The sequence below is a fragment of the Panthera uncia genome, chromosome D1 (assembly GCF_023721935.1).
Source record: "Panthera uncia isolate 11264 chromosome D1, Puncia_PCG_1.0, whole genome shotgun sequence".
Lineage (NCBI taxonomy): Eukaryota > Metazoa > Chordata > Mammalia > Carnivora > Felidae > Panthera > Panthera uncia.
In genome coordinates this window covers 90,543,979-90,564,525 of record NC_064808.1, presented here as the reverse complement: position 1 = coordinate 90,564,525, position 20,547 = coordinate 90,543,979, and the positions used below count along the sequence as shown (strand labels likewise).

The following is a 20,547-nucleotide window of genomic DNA, read 5'->3' as shown; positions in this document are numbered from 1 at the left end:
GAGGATCACTGATGTGTTGGTTTGGCTGTTCAAAGGTAAAAGAGAAAAGCCTGCCAAAAGACACTTTATACTTGATGTTTACATATGCAAAATGGATTAACCTTGATTGCCTTTATGGAATCTTCAATCCCAGGACTTAAAGGAGACATATACTTGCCAATTGGAAGATGGAACACTGGGAATACAAACAGTATTTGATACAAGTTTCTAATGTCAAGTGGCAGATATATCAAAACTTTCCCCTATTCAGAGTTTTTCTCAGAGCAAGTTTAATGTCTTTGTTTCTCAAGCTGTAAATGAATGGGTTCATCAAGGGAACTATATTGGTATAAAAGACAGAAGAGATTTTCCCCTCATCCATAGATCCAGCAGAAGATGGTTTAAGATACATAAATGCACCTGATCCAAAGAACAAGGAAACAGCAATTATGTGGGAACTGCAGGTGCTGAACGCTTTGGACCTGCCCTCAGTGGAACTGATGTGGAGGATGCTGGAAAGGATGCAACCATAAGACACAAAGATGGTGACACTGGGCACAATCACATTGATTCCCACCACAATGAAAACCACCAGTTCATTTACATAAGTGCTTGTGCAAGAAAGCTGGAGTACCGGGAGGATGTCACACAAATAATGGTTGATGGTGTTTGCATTGCAGAAAGTCAGTCTCAGCATGCATCCTGTGTGGGCCATAGCACCCGAAAATGCCATCAAATATGAACCAAGCATAAGGCTGGAACACGCTTTAGGGGACAGGACAACATTATACAAAAGTGGGTTACAGATGGCCACATAGCGATCATAGGCCATTGATGTCAGCACATAACTTTCAGAAATACCAAAAAAACTGAAAAGGTAAAGCTGGGCCATGCACCCCCTATAGGAGATGATATTCTTCTTTGATGTGAAGTTAAATAGCATTTTGGGTGTAAACACAGAAGAATAACAGAAGTCTATGAAGGACAAATTGGAGAGGAAGAAGTACATGGGGGTGTGTAGGTGTGAATTCAGCCCAATTAGAGTTATCAAGCCCAAATTTCCCAATGCAGTGACCACGTAAATGACTAGAAACAGGCAGAACAGGGGGAGCTGGAGATCTGGTAGGTCTGTTAGCCCCAGCAGAATGAATTCAGTCACAAAAGAAGCATTCCCAGGCACCATTTTACTCTAAGTGAATCTGTGGACACAGGAGGAAAATGTTACACAGAAAAATTCAATTTTTCTCACCATATAGACTCTCATGAGAATTGGGTATGTACAAAGAATATCTGAGACTAGCCTAATCTGGACCCACAGATCTGCTTTACCATTATCGTGAATCTAGTGACATGGGCATTCCCTCATTAGAGTCTTTATAAATTGCATAAGCACAGAGCATCAAAACTGAGCTGACAGCATGAAGGCCAATGTTTCCATATGTCAACATGACTGCTGCATAAAGCAAAGGTTAAGGGAGAAGATTGGACTAGGAGAGAATTGCCTCCTCTCATTTCATTTCTTTGACCACATGACCCCTTCCCTAATCAGTAAAATTGGAGGCAGCAACCCACCAACCTGGTGCTGGCCTCTAGTGGGGATTAGACTTGGTGTGGTGAGAATGAAAAACATTGTTTCCAATCCAAATAAAAGACCAGGAGTAGGAGAGTTTAATTTCCTGCTCCATGCCACAAAGTAAAAACCGTAACTTTGGAAGAGTGAGAGTTCCATCCATGGAACTGACCGATACATTGCATCCTTTGAACCCAATAATGTCTCTGAACCTTCCCTGCACCACCATCCCCCCTCCAACAGGTTCTTCTGTCAATTTAACTTGAGTCTGAGGACTGCAAAATCTGGAATGAAAGTGGCATATCTTAGATCCCTGGACTTCCATCACAAAAGGAGAACATTAATATAAATGGAATTCAGAAACTCACCTTCTCTAGGCAAGAAAACCTTGGTTCTTCCCTACCATTATTACCCCTGTGGTTCTGAAAGGGAAGCTTTAGTCTCTGAGACTTCGCTCCCTTTGGTTCTATGAGGATGGAGACCACTCTTAATTTCTGATGTGCTCTGGAAATCTTTCTGAACTACGGAATAGAATTTCTGATTTTGAGTCCTCTCAAGCAGCAGACAAAAATAAACAGCCTTTCTTATTATCATTTTTGCCACTTAAAATTCACAGAAGACAACGCAAGTGTAAGGATATAATGTACCCAGTTATAAACAGGGCAGACACTTAGTCTCTCTCACAGGGAATAGTTTCTAGGTGTAATAGGGTATTGAGGGGATTGTATTTACACAAAGGACCATAACGTGTCTCCAATACTGTAGGGACTCAAAGTTTTACCCAAGTTTTCCCCCCACTGTAGGGAATGGACATCTCCCAAAGAGGGTCAAAAAATAAATTCCCATTTCCCATTAAACAAGATGGCAGAAGAGGAAGCCCTAGACCTCATACCCTCCATGAATACACTGATTCGAAAACATTTCATGTACAGATTGCTTTTGTGGGAAATCCAGATACTAGTTAAGGCAGTTCTGCTCCCAGTTAAAGCATGAAACTGGTCACACTGAAACTGGTAGGGAAGGTCAAGATATCCTCTTGTCCTATACTTATCCTTGCACAGCACCTTCAAATTGGGACAAAACCCCAAGTTCCTGGCTTCTCCGAGGGGAGGGAAAGAAGTGCACCATGTGTCCAATGCTCCAGCTTTTATTAGCTGTGTCCTGAAGACTGGCTTCTAGAGAGTCTCCGTCAGAAAGCAGAGGGAATACAGGACACAGCACACTTCAGCTGCCTGGGGTGAGAGAGAGTAAAGACGGTGGTTTGCCCTGGAAGTCACCATAGCTCCTCCCCCTGGCTCAGCACAGACCAAGCAATTGAAAAGCCCTTTCTTACAGCTTCTTTCTGGTGAGGGAAAATGGGCACAAGGTGTTCAATAACACAATTTATCTGTGAGCTGCCTGAGGAACTAGCTTCAGTCTTGCATGTTTTAGAGCACAGATGGGACCTGGCACACTATGGATGTCTTTGTTGGTGGGGAGGGGAGGTCACCAGGAACAAAGAAAGAGGATAGGACTGCACAAACTTTGAGAGGCCTCCAGAGTCTCTGACCAGGCTTATTGGTGGTGCCCTCTCCAGTTCAAGGCCAGTCCATGAGTATTAGGCCAAATGGGCGTTTGTCTAATGTGCAGACACCAGTGCAGAGAGTCAATGAAAATGAAGACAAGTTGAAACACTTTCCAAAAAGGAATAAGAGCAATCTCCACAAACTGACTCTAATGGAATGAAAATATGTGATATACCTGACAGAGAATTGAAAATAACTGTCATCAAGATGCTCACTGTAGTCAGAGAACAAAACACAAACCAAGAGGAAATCTGAACAAGAGACAGAAAAAAGTATTAAACAGAAATCATGGAGCTGAAGAATACAATAACAGCACTGAAAAATTCACTGGAGGGGCTCCAGAGCAAACTAGACCAAGCAAAAGAAGGAATCACTGAATTGGATAAAAGGCCACTGGAAATTATTCCATGAGAGGGTGAAATGAAAAAAGAATGAAACATAGTGAAGGAAGCATGAGGCACTTATTGGATGCTACCATGTGGACCAATATGTACATTTTAGAAACCTCAGCAGGACAGTGAGAAAGGATCAGAAAGCACATTTGGAGAAAAAAAAAGGCTGAAAAGTTCCCATCATAGCAATTTCCCGATACTATGACCTATTTATAGAAAAATAAGTCCCATAAAAATTGCATTATGAGCATACATATACAAATACCAAGGGTTAACTACTTATCCACTCTCCATTTTACTTAACTGAGCTAATCTGACTTCCACTTGCATAGTCAGATCTATACCAACTTCCAGGAACAATGCTTATCCAGGCAGGTGAGATATAAAATGCTCTAGCCCAATATTCTGGGACTCAACACAAATTTACTGACTACTGGATCACCTCTAAACTTGAATTATGATGGTGATATCTGGTTCTGATTCAATGGTTATGCTTTATAATACCTCTGGTGATTGAAGCAGTCTTTTCTCTATGCCTAAATATATCAATTTTTCTATATTCCCAAATTATTAAATTCACATAGTTGTTGAACATAATGCTTAAAGAAGTTCTTTAAGAAGAGGTACCTGGGTTGGCTCAGTCGGTTAGGCATCCGACTTCATGACCTCACAGCTCAGGTCATGATCTTACAGTTCATGAGTTCAAGTCCCGCATTGGGCTCTGTGCTGACAGCTCAGCTTAGAGCCTGCTTCAGATTCTGTGTCTCCCTCTCTCTCTCTGCCCCTCCCCCATTTGTGCTCTGTCTCTCAAAAATAAATAAACGTTAAAAAAAATTAAAAAAAAAAGAAGGGGGTGCCTGGGTGGCTCAGTTGGTTGAGTGTCCGACATCGGCTCAGGTCCTGATCTTGCACTCCATGAGTTCGAGCCTCATGTCAATCTCTGTGCTGGGAGCTAAGAGCCTGCAGCCTGCTTTGGATTTTGTGTCTCCCTATCTCTCTCTCTCTCTATGCCTCTCCCTGCTCATGCTCTGTCTCTCTCTCTCTGTCAAAAATAAATAAACATTAAAAATTTTTTAAAAAGGGGCACCTGGGTGGCTCAGTCGGTTAAGCGTTCGACTTTGGCTCAAGTCATGATCTTGCGGTTCTGGAGTTTGAGCCCTGTGTCAGGCTCTGTGCTGACAGCTCTGAGCCTCAAGCCTGCTTCAGATTCTGTGTCTCCCTCTCTCTTTGTCCCTCCCCGGTTCACACTCTGTCTCTCTCTTTCTCAAAAATAAACATTAATTTTTTTTAATATTTTTAAAAAGTTCTTTAAGAAAAGACTTTATCAAGAATGTAGAAAGGGTGAAGAAAATTAAATTATATAATGTTATGAGAACTATATCCTCTTTACATTAACCTAATGACATATAACCTACTACAAACCTATACAATGGGATTCTATGTTGACTTTGCTCCTCCCACAGACACTTCTGGAAATTCCTCATTAGGTGTAGTAAAAGGATTCTCTCTTCCCTGGACTGGTTTAGCGTCCTCCATACATTACTTCTGCTGGTTTCTTCTGTGCGAGCCATGCTGTGCTTAGAAGGCTGTTTCCTCCACCTGTGACTTTATTCTGAGTCCTGATTAGTTTAAATTTTAATTTCAGTAGAGGTATAATCAAAGTTTTCAGCCTTAATTTATTGTTAAAGTTAACATAAATACATATATCAAAGTCTACGAAATATACACTTCAACCATCATAAAATGAACAGCTTATAATGACCATGAAGATCTATAAATAGACTATTCCTGCCTTCCAGAGCCCTTGTGCGCCCCTACAGTCTCCCATTCTCCATCATGATACCGCTACAATCATGCGGGAGCATTTGTTCCCAGCTTTGTCACTTAAGTGGGGCCTCATGCATTCCACATCCAGCCAGCAGAAGGAAAAGAAAACATGGAAATGATTATTATAGTCTACCCTTAGGTGTTTCCATTTATCATGTAGGCCAGTATAAAATAAGAATATATTCACACATTCTAAATTAAGCGATAGAACTTTCAAATATGAAATGTCAAAGATATTTTTCGACATTTTTTCTTAGTTTAGGATTTTGTTTTTATTTGTGTTCTGAGCCTTTTTAGTCACTAAAACCATTTTCATGTTTCACTGATATTTAAAAGTACAGTATATTAATAATAATAATAATGATAATAGTACCTTGATATACTTAGAATCAAAGCACCATTCCTCGTCACAGCTCTACCACTTGAAAGTTGTAATTTGAGGGTGCCCAGGGTGGCTCAGTTGTTAAGCACCAGACTTCGGCTTAGGTCATGATCTCATGGGTTCGTGAGTTCAAGTTCCACATTGGGTGAGCTCGAGCCCCACTTCAGGTGAACACAAGCCCTACTTTGGGTGAGCCCGCTTCTCTCTCTTTCTCTGCCCCTCATCGGATTCTCTCTCTCTGCCCCTTGCTCATTTGCACCTTTGCTCTCTCTCTCAAAAAAACAAAAAAAAAAAAACAAAAAAAAAAAGGAAAGGTTGTAATTTGAGACAAATCATGAAAAAGTCTGAGCATCAGTTTCTTAATCTGTGAAATGAAAACTAAGATCCCCTCTCTTCTTTATCTCACATTACTTCCCTTCGGAATACTTAAACTGACAGATGTGACAGTGAAGAAAAAACTAAAACACGTTAAGAGCAATCGTAACACCCTGCACATCTCTATGAATATTTGAAGTGGATTAATTTAACTATACAGCAGAGAGAGGATTTCAGAGCCCCTATGATTCCACCAGCCACTAGTCACTGAGAAAGATGAATGTCTCTGTCTCAGCATGTAAAATTTCTGTGTATGAGATTAGTGTTTAAAGGTACAGATTTTGCATAACAAAACCCCACATATCAACCAACTGCTGTTCAGCTGATAATAAACTGAAATGTCCCAATGCACGAGAGCAAAACCAACTCTGCCGGACTCAGGGAAAATACCAGGTTCGTCCCCCAACATGGACATCGATTCAACAAAATCTATTTATTTATGTATGTATGTATGTATGTATTTATTTATTTATTTATTTAACATTCATTTATTTTTCAGAGAGAGAGAAAGAGACAGAGTGCAAGCGAGGGAGGGACAGAGAGAGAAAGACACAGCATCTGAAGCAGGCTCCAAGCTCTGAACTGTCAGCACAGAGCCTGACATGGGGCTCAAAATCATGAACTGCGAGATCACGACCTGAGCCGAAGTCGGATGCTCAACGAACTGAGCCACCCAGGCGCCCCCAAAATCAATTTTAAGAAGTAATTTTAAGACTGATTTTAGAATCCATCTACTCTGTTGCATTATGATAATATACATTTATATCTTTCTCTTACCATGCCTTATTTATGTATGTGACATATAGCCCAATGCCATACATTGCTAGGTACTTAGAGGTGCAAGATGCTGTGTGTGTGTGTGCACGCAAGTGTGTGTGTGTGTGTGTATTTCCATGAACAAGAAAGTGATTAAAGCAATAACCATTTCCTTTTACTAGATTCAGCAGGTACTTTTTGCTCATCCTTCGCAGCAGCTGGAACCAGGAACCATCTACCCAAAAGTAGTTTGCATATCATACAATCAGTGTTAGGCAGTGATCTCATAAAATATAAGACTCCAAGACTCTGTGTGTGTAGGGAGGGGGGTGTGCTTAGGGTGCACTGTAAAGAGGAGTGGAAAACTAGGTTCAATAAATGTAGGTGTTCAGCAATTCAAAGGACATGGAACTCAGAACCCCTTGTACTTCTGGTTTGCATGACACCTTAACCACAGCTTACCCCGATCATGCTCATTCCAGACCTGGTCCTGAGCAACAATACCAGCTCAGGTACAGAAAGTTTAGATTAAACAAAGGCAGAATGTAATCAACGTCGCTTCTGGTCCTGAACTAGGAGGATCATTTTCTGTTATTGCCCAGAAAGCTCAAGCTTTCATACTGATTTAGAGATGGCTGTGTCCTAGTACACAGGTCCAGACAAATCCCATGCTTTACCTGCTTGACTCCTAGCTGTGACAATTTGATACGAGACTCATACTTTCTCTCCTAACTTCTTTTATGGCCGTTCAGATAACACGAAAAAGCAAAAACCATAAGGGATAACTCTATGTTGTGCATGTAACACACCTAACTTGGTTCTCTTTTTGAAAAAAGGAAAATCCATACACAGTTCTTAAATCACTAACCAGAAAGTTGTCAGCTGAGTTGCTTTTACTAAAGCTTTGTCAATCTTACCTTTATAAATGTCTTAATAGCTTTTATAACAATTTTAATAAACTTTTCCCCAAACAACCTGAAAAAAATGGGTCCTAGTTCAAAAGAAAGCTTATCTTTTCGGCAGTAAAAAATTATCATTTCTGAAAGTCTTTGTCTGCAACTGAAGCAGATTTCACTTGTATTTTAAGGCTTCTCAAATGAAATATTAGTGACCATGTTTAACACATACTTTTAGCTACCTCAAATAGTGATAAGATACATAACAATATGAACACACCTTTGCAATGTCTACAGGGATTCCTGAATAGCACAGACATTATTTACATACTGACACACTTTTTTCAATAAGGAATACAATTTCATCAAAATAGACAATAAGTAAAAGAAAAGCAAAAATTAAAAAAAAAACAGTGAAAACCAACCATTTTATATAAATAGTACTTGGTAAGTGCAAATCAAGCATGTTGATATGGAGGTCAGGGCATGTGGTGTGAAAGGTCATGTAAAATCATAAGTCAGTGGCTATCTGGTGGTAGATGATAACTACATTTATCATGGTGAGCATTTTGTACAGTATATAAATGTCAGATCACTATGTTGTATGTGTGAAACTAGTGTAATATTTACGCTAACTATACTTTGGTTAAAGATCAATTAATTTTTCTTTGTAATAAATTGGCTTCCAGAAAAAAATTAATTTTTAAAATAAATAAGTGAACCACAGTCAAAGTTTTTGCGATGTCAAACATCTAAAAAAAAGACAAGCTAACAAACCAGTTATGCTAAATTTCACAATGCCTAAATCTTTATTTTTTTAATGTAAATTCAAGTTAGTTAACATACAGTGAAGTCTTGGCTTCAGGAGTAGAGCCCAGTGATTCATCTCTTATATATGACACCCAGTGCTCATCCTGAAAAGTGTGCTTCTTCATGCCCATCACTCATTTAACCCATTGCCCCACTCACCACCCCTCCAGCAACCCTCAGTTTGTTCTCTGTACTTAAGAGTCTCTAATGGTTTCCCTCCCTCTCTGTTTTTATGTTATTTTTCCTCCCTTTCCCTATATTTATCTGTTTTGTTTCTCAAATTCCACAAATGAGTGATATCATATGATACCTGTCTTTGACTGACTTATTTTGCTTACCATATTACCCTCTAGTTCCATCCACATTGTTGCAAATGGTAAGATTTCATTATTTTTCATTGCCAAGTAGTATTCCATTGTATACACACACACACACACACACACACACACATCTTCTTTATCCATTCATCAGTCGATGGACATCACAATATCTAAATCTTGAGCGAATATTAGAAAAATGGTATAAAAGTAATATTATTAAAGTTATCTTAGAAATGTTTAAATTATCACTTGATTAAGAGGTTTTTGTTTGTATCAAGATTTTATTCAAATTCTAGTTAGTTAATATATAGCATAATATTGGATTCAGAAGTGAAATTTAGGATTAAAAGTTTTAAAGTAGTCATCTTTTTGTGTTGTCTCAAAAGAAAAATAAGCCAACATCCTATTCCAGAAAAGAAATTGTCACAACTTGGTTTATTCACCGCGTGTTTCTTTCAAGTTGTCATTGCTTTCCCAGCTGCAGTTTCAGGGTTTTGTATCTTAAACTCCATATGGGAGTAGCATATGGAAACCAACAAAAACAGGAGTGATTTAGCTGTTCCCAAGTCCTGTAGCTCTGTGAGTTCTCCTGTTTAAATATCAAGTGACTTTCACTTTTATCCTATCCAGAGAAATCCTGAGATCTCCATAACATTCCTAGAGCTTCCAGAAAGGAAGAGTCATAGAAACAGCTGTCTTTTCCCCATAATTTGCTTTCTAAACTCCTTCAACCTCACTTGAGTTTGGAATACCACATACTATTTAATCTCCTGAAATTTCTGATCTCTGTGTTCCTGGTTCCTCATAAATGTGGCCACCAATTTGGGCCTACCTTCCCCAAAACACTATTAATGCATGATCATCATGCATTGTAAGTTTTATCAAAGCTGTATGTACAGTGGGGGGATAATTACAGTACTCTAAAGAGCAGGATACAAATTCAAACTGAAATGTGGCTTTAAACCTCATTGTCCTTTTTTCTACAGAGAGATTTTTTGTTTATTGTACGTGCGTTTTTTTATATCTTGACCTAATGCTTTGTGGCTGGGTTCCTTTCTCTTCTGTGCCCTATTCTGTGAATTACTAGTACTTGCAAACATTCTAAAATCTTTTTTTTTAACTTAATTTACAGAAAAAGCTCCATTTTTGAGCCGATCATCTCTCAACTATCCTAGCATAACAGGACTTCTCTTTCACAAGAAAAAGAACTATTAAACTATTTTCCTAAAACAACCACTACCCTGAGAGATATTCATGTATAAGCCAACAAAGCACTGTCAACTTCAAAAATAAAAACGTTTTCTCATATTCCACGATTACTGAAATAAAAATAATGAAATGAAGTAGACAAGTATACTTGAAACAGCAGTAGACTGAAATCAGGAGGTTACAGTTTATCTAGGTGTTTCTTTCATAAGATGTATGATTTAACTCATTAAATTTTCTCAGCTTCAGTATCATGTCTATGCAATAAATATATATTCATGATATAAATATGTCTCAGTTTCATATTTGCCAAGATAAATATGAAATCTCTGCCAGAAGGAGCATATGTCAGTTTACAGCTGGCAAGTGGATTATATTTTATGGACTTCATGGAACTTGCTATATCTGTGAAACACTGGCATTTCAAGGAGGCACATTAAAGGCCAGTGGAAGATGTAACCAGTAGAGTATGGATTATCTGATTCCTGATTCCACCAGTACATTATAAGTCGCAGATAAGAAACCAAAATCACCGTAGTGTTACTTTACCTGATCTTTTGCAGAACCTTTTATCTTTTTCCAGGAGAAAAAAAAAGCAAACTCCATAATGACAATGGAAAAACAAAGATAAGCTTATTCATTAATGTTAAATAGTTAAAATGGTGTAAAAGAGTAGAAATTGCAAAACTGGTGAGGAAGGAAATTATACTATTTAAAAATTGGAAACAAATTGAGAGAAGACTCAATTTCCTTCATCATGGTAACAAAGATATAGGATATGAAGTCTCCGCCTAAACTGTGATAAAAGAAACAGAATATACCAGTCCTATTACTACCTGCACAGGGACACTGATTCTGATCAAAACCTTCTCCTACTGAGGGTTTTTCTCAGAGCAGTTTTAACATCTTTGTTTCTCAAGCTGTAGATTAAAGGGTTCATCATGGGAACCACACTGGTATAAAAGACAGAAGAGATTTTCCCCTTATGCATAGACAGAGCAGACGACGGTTTGAGATATGTAAATGCACCTGATCCAAAGAACAAGGAAACAGCAATTATGTGGGAACTGCAGGTGCTGAATGCTTTGGACCTGCCCTCAGTGGAGCTGATGTGGAGGATGCCGGAAAGGATGCAACCATAAGACACAAAGATGGTGACACTGGGCACAATGATGTTGATGCCCACCACGATGAAAACCACCAGCTCATTCACGTAGGTGCTTGTGCAGGAGAGCTGGAGAAGGGGGAGGATGTCACACAAATAATGGTTGATGGTGTTCGCATCACAGAAGTTCAGTCTCAGCATGCATCCTGTGTGGGCCATAGCACCCGAAAATGCCATCAAATATGAACCAAGCATAAGACAGGAACACACTTTAGGGGATATGACAACATTATACAAAAGTGGGTTACAGATGGCCACATAGCGATCATAGGCCATTGATGTCAGCACATAGCATTCAGAAATGACAAAAAAACAAAAAAAGTAGAATTGGGTCATGCACCCCCTATAGGAGATAATATTCTTCTTTGATGTGAAATTAATCAGCATTTTGGGTGTAAACACAGAAGCATAACAGAGGTCTATGAAGGACAAATTGGAGAGGAAAAAGTACATGGGGATATGTAGGTGTGAATTCAGCCCAATTAGAGTTATCAAGCCCAAATTTCCTAACACAGTGACCACATACATGACTAGAAACAGGCAGAACAGGGGGAGCTGGAGATCTGGTAGGTCTGTTAGCCCTACCAGGATAAATTCAGTCACAAAAGAGGCATTTGTAGGAGCCATTCTTCTCCAAGGGGATCTGTGAGCACAGAAAAACAGGGTTACATTAGATGAAAACCCACCACTTCCCACAATATTGCATCCTAAAAGAGGGAATATAGGCTGGGACTATCTGAGACTAACCAAATCTAGATCACTAAAATCTGTCTTTACCTCTATCATGATACTGAGAAACACTAACTTCTCCTTTATTAGAGGTTTATAAGCTAAATATAGCAAAGAGTATCACAATTTAGCCTAAAGAGGGAAGTCCAGTGCTGCCATATGCGAACACAACTGCTGGAAAAACCAAGGGAGAAGGGAGAAAAAGGATGGACCAGGACATAATTGTCCTTCTCTTATCCCCCCATTTCTTCATTCACTTAAGACTCCCATTAAATAAATATGGAGGTAGAGATCTTAGGATATTTGCTGGTCTCTAATCCATATTAGACCTTATGTGGTGGGAACCGAGAACATCGTTTCTTTCTTTTTTCTTTTTTTAATTTTTAATGCTTGTTTATTTTTTGAGAGAGAGAGAGAGAGAGAGAGAGAGAGAGAGAGAGAGAGAGAGAAACAGCACCAGCAAGGGAGGGGCAGAGAAAGAGGGAGACACAGAATCTGAAGCAGAGTCCAGGCTCTGAGCTGTCAGCACAGAGCCCAACGTGGGGCTTGAACTCATAAATTGTGAGATCATGACCTGAGCCAAAGTCAGACGCTTAACTGACTAAGCCACCCAGGTGTCCAAGAACATGGTTTCTAATCCAAAACTAAGGGACCAGAGTCTAGGACAGGTTAAGTTACTGCCTCATGTCACAGAATAAAATCCACAAATCCAGAAAAGTGAGAGTTCTATCCATGGAGAAGGAACTTATTGATGGAGATATTGTATCCCTGCACTACTTAAGTCTCTAAACATTCCTGATCTCCCTTTGAACAGATTCTTCCTCACTTGAATCTCAGAACTGCACAAAGTAAAAATGAAAGTGGCATATTAGATCTTTGGATTTCCATCTTACAACAAGAGGGACATTCATATAAATGGAATTCAAACACTCACACTTCTTAGGCAAGAATATCCTGGTGCTTCCTTATTGTTTGTTTACCCCAGCAGTCCTGGAAAGGCAATTTCAGGGCTTTGTACCCTTTGATTCTAAGAGGATATTGCATAGGTGTAACTTCAGATACGTCCTAGAAACCTTTCCGAGCTACAGATCATAATTTCTGATTATGACTTTGAGTTCTCTCAAACAACAGAGAAAAATAAAGTCTTCATTATTAACTCGTTTGCCATTTGATAAGGTACACATGATTGAATGTGAGTTTAATGATACACTGCACGTGGTTATAAACAGAATAGAAGCTTGCACAGTCATTTCCCCTTGGGAAATAGATTCTATGCATAAAGGGAAATAAGAGGACTGTATTTACACCCTCCACCATGCATCTGTCTTTAGTTCTTCAGGGACTCAAAATTAACTCAAGGTTTCTCATCACTCATGGGATTGTGTATCTCCCAAGACAAAGCCCAAAATGAACTCCCATCTCTCTGTCATCTTCATCTCTGAAGGGAAATCGATTATACATTTCCCTCTTTCTTCCCATATCCTAACTGGAAATTTTTCTGCAGGCATTCTGCCTCTAAGATTCTTTATTTCTTTATCTGAAAATTTGCAAGATGGAGCATCTCAGGTCAACTGTCTCTTCCTGGGATATGTCTAAAATAATTTTAATGCCATGTATCCCTTCTAAGGTTTCTTTTTTTTAAATACATACTGGAAATTTGTACCTGACCATCCTCCTGAGACTTTTGTGACATTTCAATAACTGACGTCATCTATTTCTTCTCATCACACACACACAAACAGGGGCTGCAGAGTTAGAGCGTGTGTATAAATCCTACCTCCACTGTTACTAATCATACCCCAGGCAAATTACTTAATCTCTTTCTTCCTCTGGTTTATCTTTGTAAAATAGAAATGGTAAAAAAAAAAATGGCATCACTTTCATTAAATTGTTCTAATCATTAGATGAAAAAATGTAAGTAAAATGGCTAGAACACTGACTATCCCACGGTAGATAGTCATTAACGTCAGCTTATATAGGTTCTCAAAAATTTTGAAACAACCTCCATCATAACACTCATCATTCTTCCCTTTAATTCTCCTGTTCTTCAATAATTATAACTTCTGTAAGAATAATTTTTGTCTTATTTGTTAAGTACAGTACAGTGTACAGAGTAGGAACTCAAATTTTTCTGAAAGTGATGTTGTTCTCAAAGCTTCAAAATATTTTCCACAAAACCCAAATGTTAAGCCACAGAGTCTGCCACCACAATGACATCCATGCCTTTCCTTCAGCCACCACCATTATTGAGGCAGTGGTTAGGTTTTAACTTAACTCTACTACTGAACCGTAGTGGCTTTTCTATTTTCTAGCATTTCCACACACGCCCTCTTACTTAACCATCCACACTGCTGTTAGAATGACCTCTGAAAGCACAGATCTGTCATTCCCTAGTTCAAGAACTTTCAATTGTTCTCCATTATCTCGGGCAACTGAAATTTTGTCATAAAATGATGTCTTAAAACTGTGATTCAGGGGCACCTGGGTGGCTCAGGTGGTTGAATGTCCGATTCTTGATTTCAGCTTGGGTCTTGATCTCAGGGTTGTGAGTTCAAGCCCTGCCTTGCACTCCACAGTGGGCATGGGGCCTGCTTTAAAAAAATAAGCAAAAGGTAACCCCCCCCCCCATGCCATGATTCAGCCTCAGTAAAACCAAAGAAGAAATTGAGTCGAAGCTATTTTTTTCTTTCTTCCCCATCTTTACAGGGTATAATTGAAAATTAATAACTTTATATATTTAAGATATATGATTTGAGGGGCACCTGGGTGGCTCAGTCACTTAAGCATCCCACTTTGGCTCAGGTCATGATTTCACGGCTCATGAGTTTGAGCCCCGCCTCAGGCTCTGTGCTGACAGCCTGGAGCCTGCTTCAGATTCTGTGTCTCCTTCTCTTTCTGCCCCTCTCCCACTCACACTCTGTCTCTTTCTCTCAAAAATAAATAAACATAAAAAAATTAAGATATTTGACTTGAGTTTATAAGTGTAAACATTGTGAAATAATTCCCCCAAATTAATTAAAATATCTATCAGCTCACATAGTTATCTTTTTTTTTTTTTGCAGTGAGAATATTTAAGATCTACCCTCTTAGCAAATTTAAAAGTAGGAAATAAATTATTTCCTACTTTTATAGTAGGAATAATTTTACTTCTTTTCAATTTGGATATTTTTCATTTCTATTTTATTTCTATCTATAGTGATATTGGTGCACATTAGATCTCCAGAACTTATTCATCTTGCATAAAGGAAACTTTGTATATCTTAACCAACACTGTACAAGGATTCCCTTTTCTTCACAAACTCACCAATGCTTATCTATTGTCTTTTTGCTACTAGCCTTTAAACAGATGTGAGGTGGTATCTCACTGTGGTTTTCATTTGCATTTCTCTGGCAATCAGTGATGTTGAGCATCTTTTAATATACTTTTTGGCCACTTGTATGTTTTCTTTTTAGAAATGTGTATTCGGGTCCATTGCCCATGTTTTTTAGCAGACTCTTTTTTGTGTGGATGCTGTTACTTTTGAGTTTTAGGTGTTCCTTACACATTTTGGATAACTTTTTATCAGATGCATGGTTTACAAACATTTTCTCCCATTCCATAGGTTGTCTTTTCATTTTGCTGATTGCTTCCTTTGCTCTGCAGAAGCTTTTTATTTGATGTAATCGCATTTATCTATCTTTGCTTTGGTTGCCTTTGCTTTTGGTGTCATATCCAAGAAAATCTTCCTTTTATGCAAAATTTTATATCTGAGTTTTTGTATTTATTCCATTGGTCTTTCTGTTTATCTTTATGCCAAACCCACACTCTCTTGGTTACTATAGCTTTGTAGTAAGTTTTGTAATCAGGAAGTGTGAGTCTTGCTGCTTTACTCTTTTTCAAGAGTGTTTTGGCTATTAGGGCCCTTTGTGTTTCCATATGAATTTTGGATGGGGTTTTCTATTTCTGCAAAAAAGGGCATTGGAATTTGTGTTGAACCTGTAAATCACTTTGGGTAGTATTAATATCTGTTTATTTATTTATTTTTTTTATAGAGAGAAAGTGAGTGAGTGTAAGTGAGGGGAAGAAGGAGAGAGAGAGAAAATCATAGGCAGGCTCCAGTGTGGAGCCTGACTTGGGGCTCAATCCCATGATCCTGGGATCATGACCTGAAATCAAGAGTCAGATGCTCAAACAACTGAGCCACTCAAGCACCCCTGGGTAGTATTTATGTTAACAATATTAAGTTTTTTGGGGCGCCTGGGTGGCTCAGTTGATTAAGCGTCCGACTTCAGCTCAGGTCATGATCTCATAGCCTGTGAGTTCGAGCCCCGCATCGGGCTCTGTGTTGACAGCTCGGAGCCTGGAGCCTGCTTCAGATTCTGTGTCTCCCTCTCTCTCTGCCCCTCCCCTGCTCATTCTCTGTCTCAAAAAACAAAACAAAACAAAACAACAATATTAAGTTTTTCAATCCATGAACGTGGAGTATGTTTCCATTTATTTATGTCTTCTCCATTTTCTTTCATCAATATTTTTTAGTTTTCATTTTACAAGTCTATATCTCCTTGGTTAAGTATTTGATTCTATTTGATGCTGCTTTAAATGGAACTGTTTTCTTAATTGCACTTAAGGATTATTCATTGCTATTATATATAAAGACAACTGATTTTTGTATGCTAACTTCGCATCCTGCTACTTTCCTAAGTTCACTTGTGGTTTTATTTATTTATTTATTTATTTATTTATTTATTTATTTTTATGGACTCTTTAGAATGTTTTACATATAATATCCTAACATTCATGAAGAAAGATAATTTTACTTCTTTTCAATTTGGATATTTTTCATTTCTATTTCTTGCCTAATATCCTGCCTAGAAATTCCAGTGCTGTGTTGCATAGAAACTGTGAGAGTTAAGTGCCCTTCCCTTGACCCTGAACTTCAAGGAAAAGCTTCCAGATTTCACCATTGAGTATAATGTACCCTGGGTTTTTTTAAATACAGCTTTTGTTCTGTTGAGATAGTTTCCTTCTAGTCTTGTTGAAAATTTTTATCATGAAAGAATGCTGAATTTGGTCCAATGCTTTTTCTGAATCAATTGGCATGATTGTGTGTGTGTGTGTGTGTGTGTGTGTGTGTGTGTATTTCTTTCATTTTATTAACGTGGTATATTACTTTGATTAGTTTTCATATGATGAACCACCTTCCCATTCCAGGAATAATCCTACTTTGTCATGGTATGTAATCCTTTAAACATGCTGCTGAATTTGATTTGCTAGTATTTTGTTGAGGATATTTGCATTAATGTTCATTAAGGTTATTGGTCCATAGATTTCTTTTCCTGTATTGTGTATATCTGCCTTTGGCATTGGGGTAATGGTGGCCTCAAAGACTGAGCTGGAAAATGTGCTATTCTCTTCAATTTTTGAAAAAGCTTCAAAAGGACTGGTGGTAGTTCTTCCATAAATGTTTGGTAGAATTGACCAGGAAAGCTATGAAGTCCAGCACTTTTCTTTAGTGGGAGATTTTTATCTACTGATTCAATATTCTTACTAGTTATACGTTTATTAAGATTTTCTGTTTCTTCATGATTACATCATGGTAGACTTTGAATTTTCAGGAATTTTTCCATTTCATCTATGTTATTCAATTTGTTGGTATATAATGGCTCATAGTTCTCGCTTATAATGCTTTTTACTTCAATAGAAGTGGTACTAATATCTAGATCATCATTTCTGATCTTTTCTTTGACATTTTTAAAAATTTTAAATTCTATGAAAAATGTCATACATATACAAGAGTTGAGAGCAAATTACAGTTTACTATCCTGAACCCATTAATAAATGAAAAAAATACCAACTCATAGTCAATCCTATTTATCTCTACCATGATTATTGAACCCCCACCTCAACTGGGCTATTTTGGAGAAAATCCCAGGTATCATATTTTAGTATGCATTTCCAAAAGATAAATATTTATTAAAATTATAATAACACTATTTTACACTTAACTTAAAATTAAAATGCCTTATACTATCAAATGTCCAATCAGTATCTGAATTTCCCTGATTGTGGGTGAGGATGTTAACACAGATCTACACTAAAAGTGTAAGGTGTAACTGGGTGATAAAGTTAGTGGATATAGTTGGTCCATTCTGAAAAACTTGCCCTGTAACATCCTTTCATCATAAATTATTTAAATTGAAATCTGTTCAAATATAAACCATAGTTCCATTGGATATTCTATAAGCAAGCAACTGTGGTAGTTCCATTCCGCATTTAACATGCTTTATAGATATAAAACGTAAAGGAAATGAGGAAAAAGTATAGTGCAACTCCTTATTTCAGTCCCTACAACAAATTATAGGTATCTATTATGGGACAAGGGGAAAGTGATAGAGAGAAGAAAGCTGAGAAGGAGTGGAAAATCTTTTCTCAGCAGAAATAAGGTAGACATTTTATTATTTTTATTTAATTTTATTCATTTTATTTATTGAGCCAGGAAATATTGTTCATGATCATTTTGTTCTTGTCAACAATATATTGTTCTGATATGATTTATTTGACTCTACTATCTTTTTGCTTAGTCTAGCTACAGTTTTGTCAGTTTTCTATTCTGTTTGTGATACCTCCAGATTTGTTTTTCTTTTTCAAGATTGTCTTGGCTTTTTGGGGTCTTTTGAGGTTCCATGCAAATTTTAAGATTATTTGCCCCAGTTCTGTGATAAATGCTGTTGGTTTTTTGATAGGATTGCATTAAATGTGTAGATTTTTTTTGGTAGAATGGACATTTTAAGAATATTTTTCTTCTAATCCATGAGTATGGAGTATCTTTCTATTTATTTGTGTCATGTTCAATTTCTTTTATTGATGTTTCATTGATGTTTTATAGTTCTCAGAGTATAGGCCTTTCACCTCCTTTGCTTTTCTATTCTGTTTTATTTATATCTGCTCTAATCTTTATTTCCTTTCTCCTGCTAGATTTGTGTTTAGTTTTCTCTTGTTTTCCTACTTCCTTAAGTTGTAAAGTAAGGTCATTGATTTCAGATCTTTCTTGATTTTTAACATAAGCTTGCATAGCTACAAATGTCTCCCTTACCACTGCTTTTGTTGCATCCCATAAGTTTGGTATGTTGTGGCTTTGTTTTCACTCATATTTAAAGAGAAGAGAAGGAAAGAAACCACAAGAGACTCTTAATGATAGGAAACAAACTGAAGGTTGATGGAGGGAGGTGGGTAGGGGAATGTGCTAGATGGGTGATGAGTATTACGGAAGGCACTTGTGATGAGCACTAGGTGTTTTATGTAAGTGATGAATCACTGAATTCTACTCTTCAAACCAATACTGTACAGTATGTTAACTGAAATTTAAATTAGATAAACAAACATTTCAAATTCCATGTGATTTCTTCTTTGATCCATTGGTTTCTTTAAGAGAGTATTGTTTAATTTCCACAAGTTTGTGCATTTTCCTGTTTTCCTTCTGTTATTGATTTCTAACTTTATTCTATGTAGTCAGAGGAGACACCTTCTATGGCATTTCTCTTTTATACTGAGATTCAATTCGTAGCTTAACTTATGGCTATTCTGGAAAATATCCTGTGTGCATTTGAGGAATGTGTATTCTGCTGTTGTTGGGTCTATGTTTTATATATGTCTGATAAGTTTACTTGGTTTATTATGTTATTTAAGGCCTCCATTTCCTTCCTTATCTTATGTCTGGTTGTGCTATCTATTATTGAGGATGAGACACTGAACTCTTCAACTATTACTAAAACTGTCTATTTTAGAGGCCAGTCCTGCCAGTTTGTATTGCATATGTTTTCACGGTCCATTATTACATTTGTAAATGTTTATAACCATTATATCTTCTTGCTCTATTGAATCTTCCATTAAGTATGGTTTCTTTGTCTCTGTAAAGCTTTTTTATTAAGTTTAAAATTTTAATTCCAGTATAGTTAACATACAATGGTACACGAGTTTCAGGTGTACAACACAGCGATTCAACACGTCTGTACATTACTCAGTGCTCATCATGATAAGTGTACTCTTTAATCTCCTTCACCTATTTCATCCATCCTCCACCCCATCTCCCTTCTGGCAACCATCAGTTTGTTCTCTATAGTTAAGAGTCTGTTTCTTGATTTGTCTCTCTCTCTCTCTTTCTTTCTTTGTTTCTTAAATTCCACATTTGAATGAAACCATATGGCATTTGTCTTTCTCTGACTGACTTATTTTGCTTAATATCATAATCACTCTCTCCATCCATGTTGCTACAAATGGCAAGATTTCATTTTTTTAGGGCTGAGTAACATTCTATTATGTATATACACCACATCTTCTTTAACCATTCATCTGCTGATAGACACTGGGCTGCTTCCATAATTTAGCTATTTTAAATGATGCTGCAATAAGCATAGGGATATATATATCTTTCAAATTAGTGTTTTTGTATTTTTTGAGTAAATACCCAGTAGTGGAATTGCTGGATCATATGATAGCTCTATTTTTAACTTTTTGAGGAACCTCTGTGTTGTTTTTCACAGTGGCCGCACTAGTTAGCATTCCCACCAACAGTGCAAGAGGGTTCCTTTTGCTCCA

At 37.5% G+C, this 20,547-nt stretch overlaps 2 protein-coding genes across 3 annotated transcripts; both read right to left on the bottom strand.

Moving 5' to 3' along the window:
* Window positions 1-229: 229 nt before the first annotated feature.
* Window positions 230-1,162, bottom strand: LOC125928664 (olfactory receptor 8B3-like). The gene has a single exon (XM_049639390.1). It carries the CDS (start codon window positions 1,160-1,162, stop codon window positions 230-232), a length of 933 nt encoding a protein of 310 aa, XP_049495347.1.
* Window positions 1,163-10,937: 9,775 nt separating this feature from the next.
* On the bottom strand, window positions 10,938-13,665 carry LOC125928646 (olfactory receptor 145-like). Of its 2 annotated transcripts, XM_049639376.1 has the most exons (2): window positions 13,655-13,665; window positions 10,938-11,874 (listed from the first exon to the last, which is right to left on the bottom strand). In XM_049639376.1, the coding sequence occupies exons 1-2, from the start codon at window positions 13,663-13,665 to the stop codon at window positions 10,938-10,940; spliced, it is 948 nt and encodes a 315-aa protein (XP_049495333.1). The 2 variants fall into 2 exon arrangements, with proteins under 2 accessions (XP_049495333.1, XP_049495338.1); XM_049639381.1 differs by lacking the exon at window positions 13,655-13,665 and having other exon boundaries at window positions 10,938-11,885.
* Between the last annotated feature and the right edge of the window lie 6,882 nt (window positions 13,666-20,547).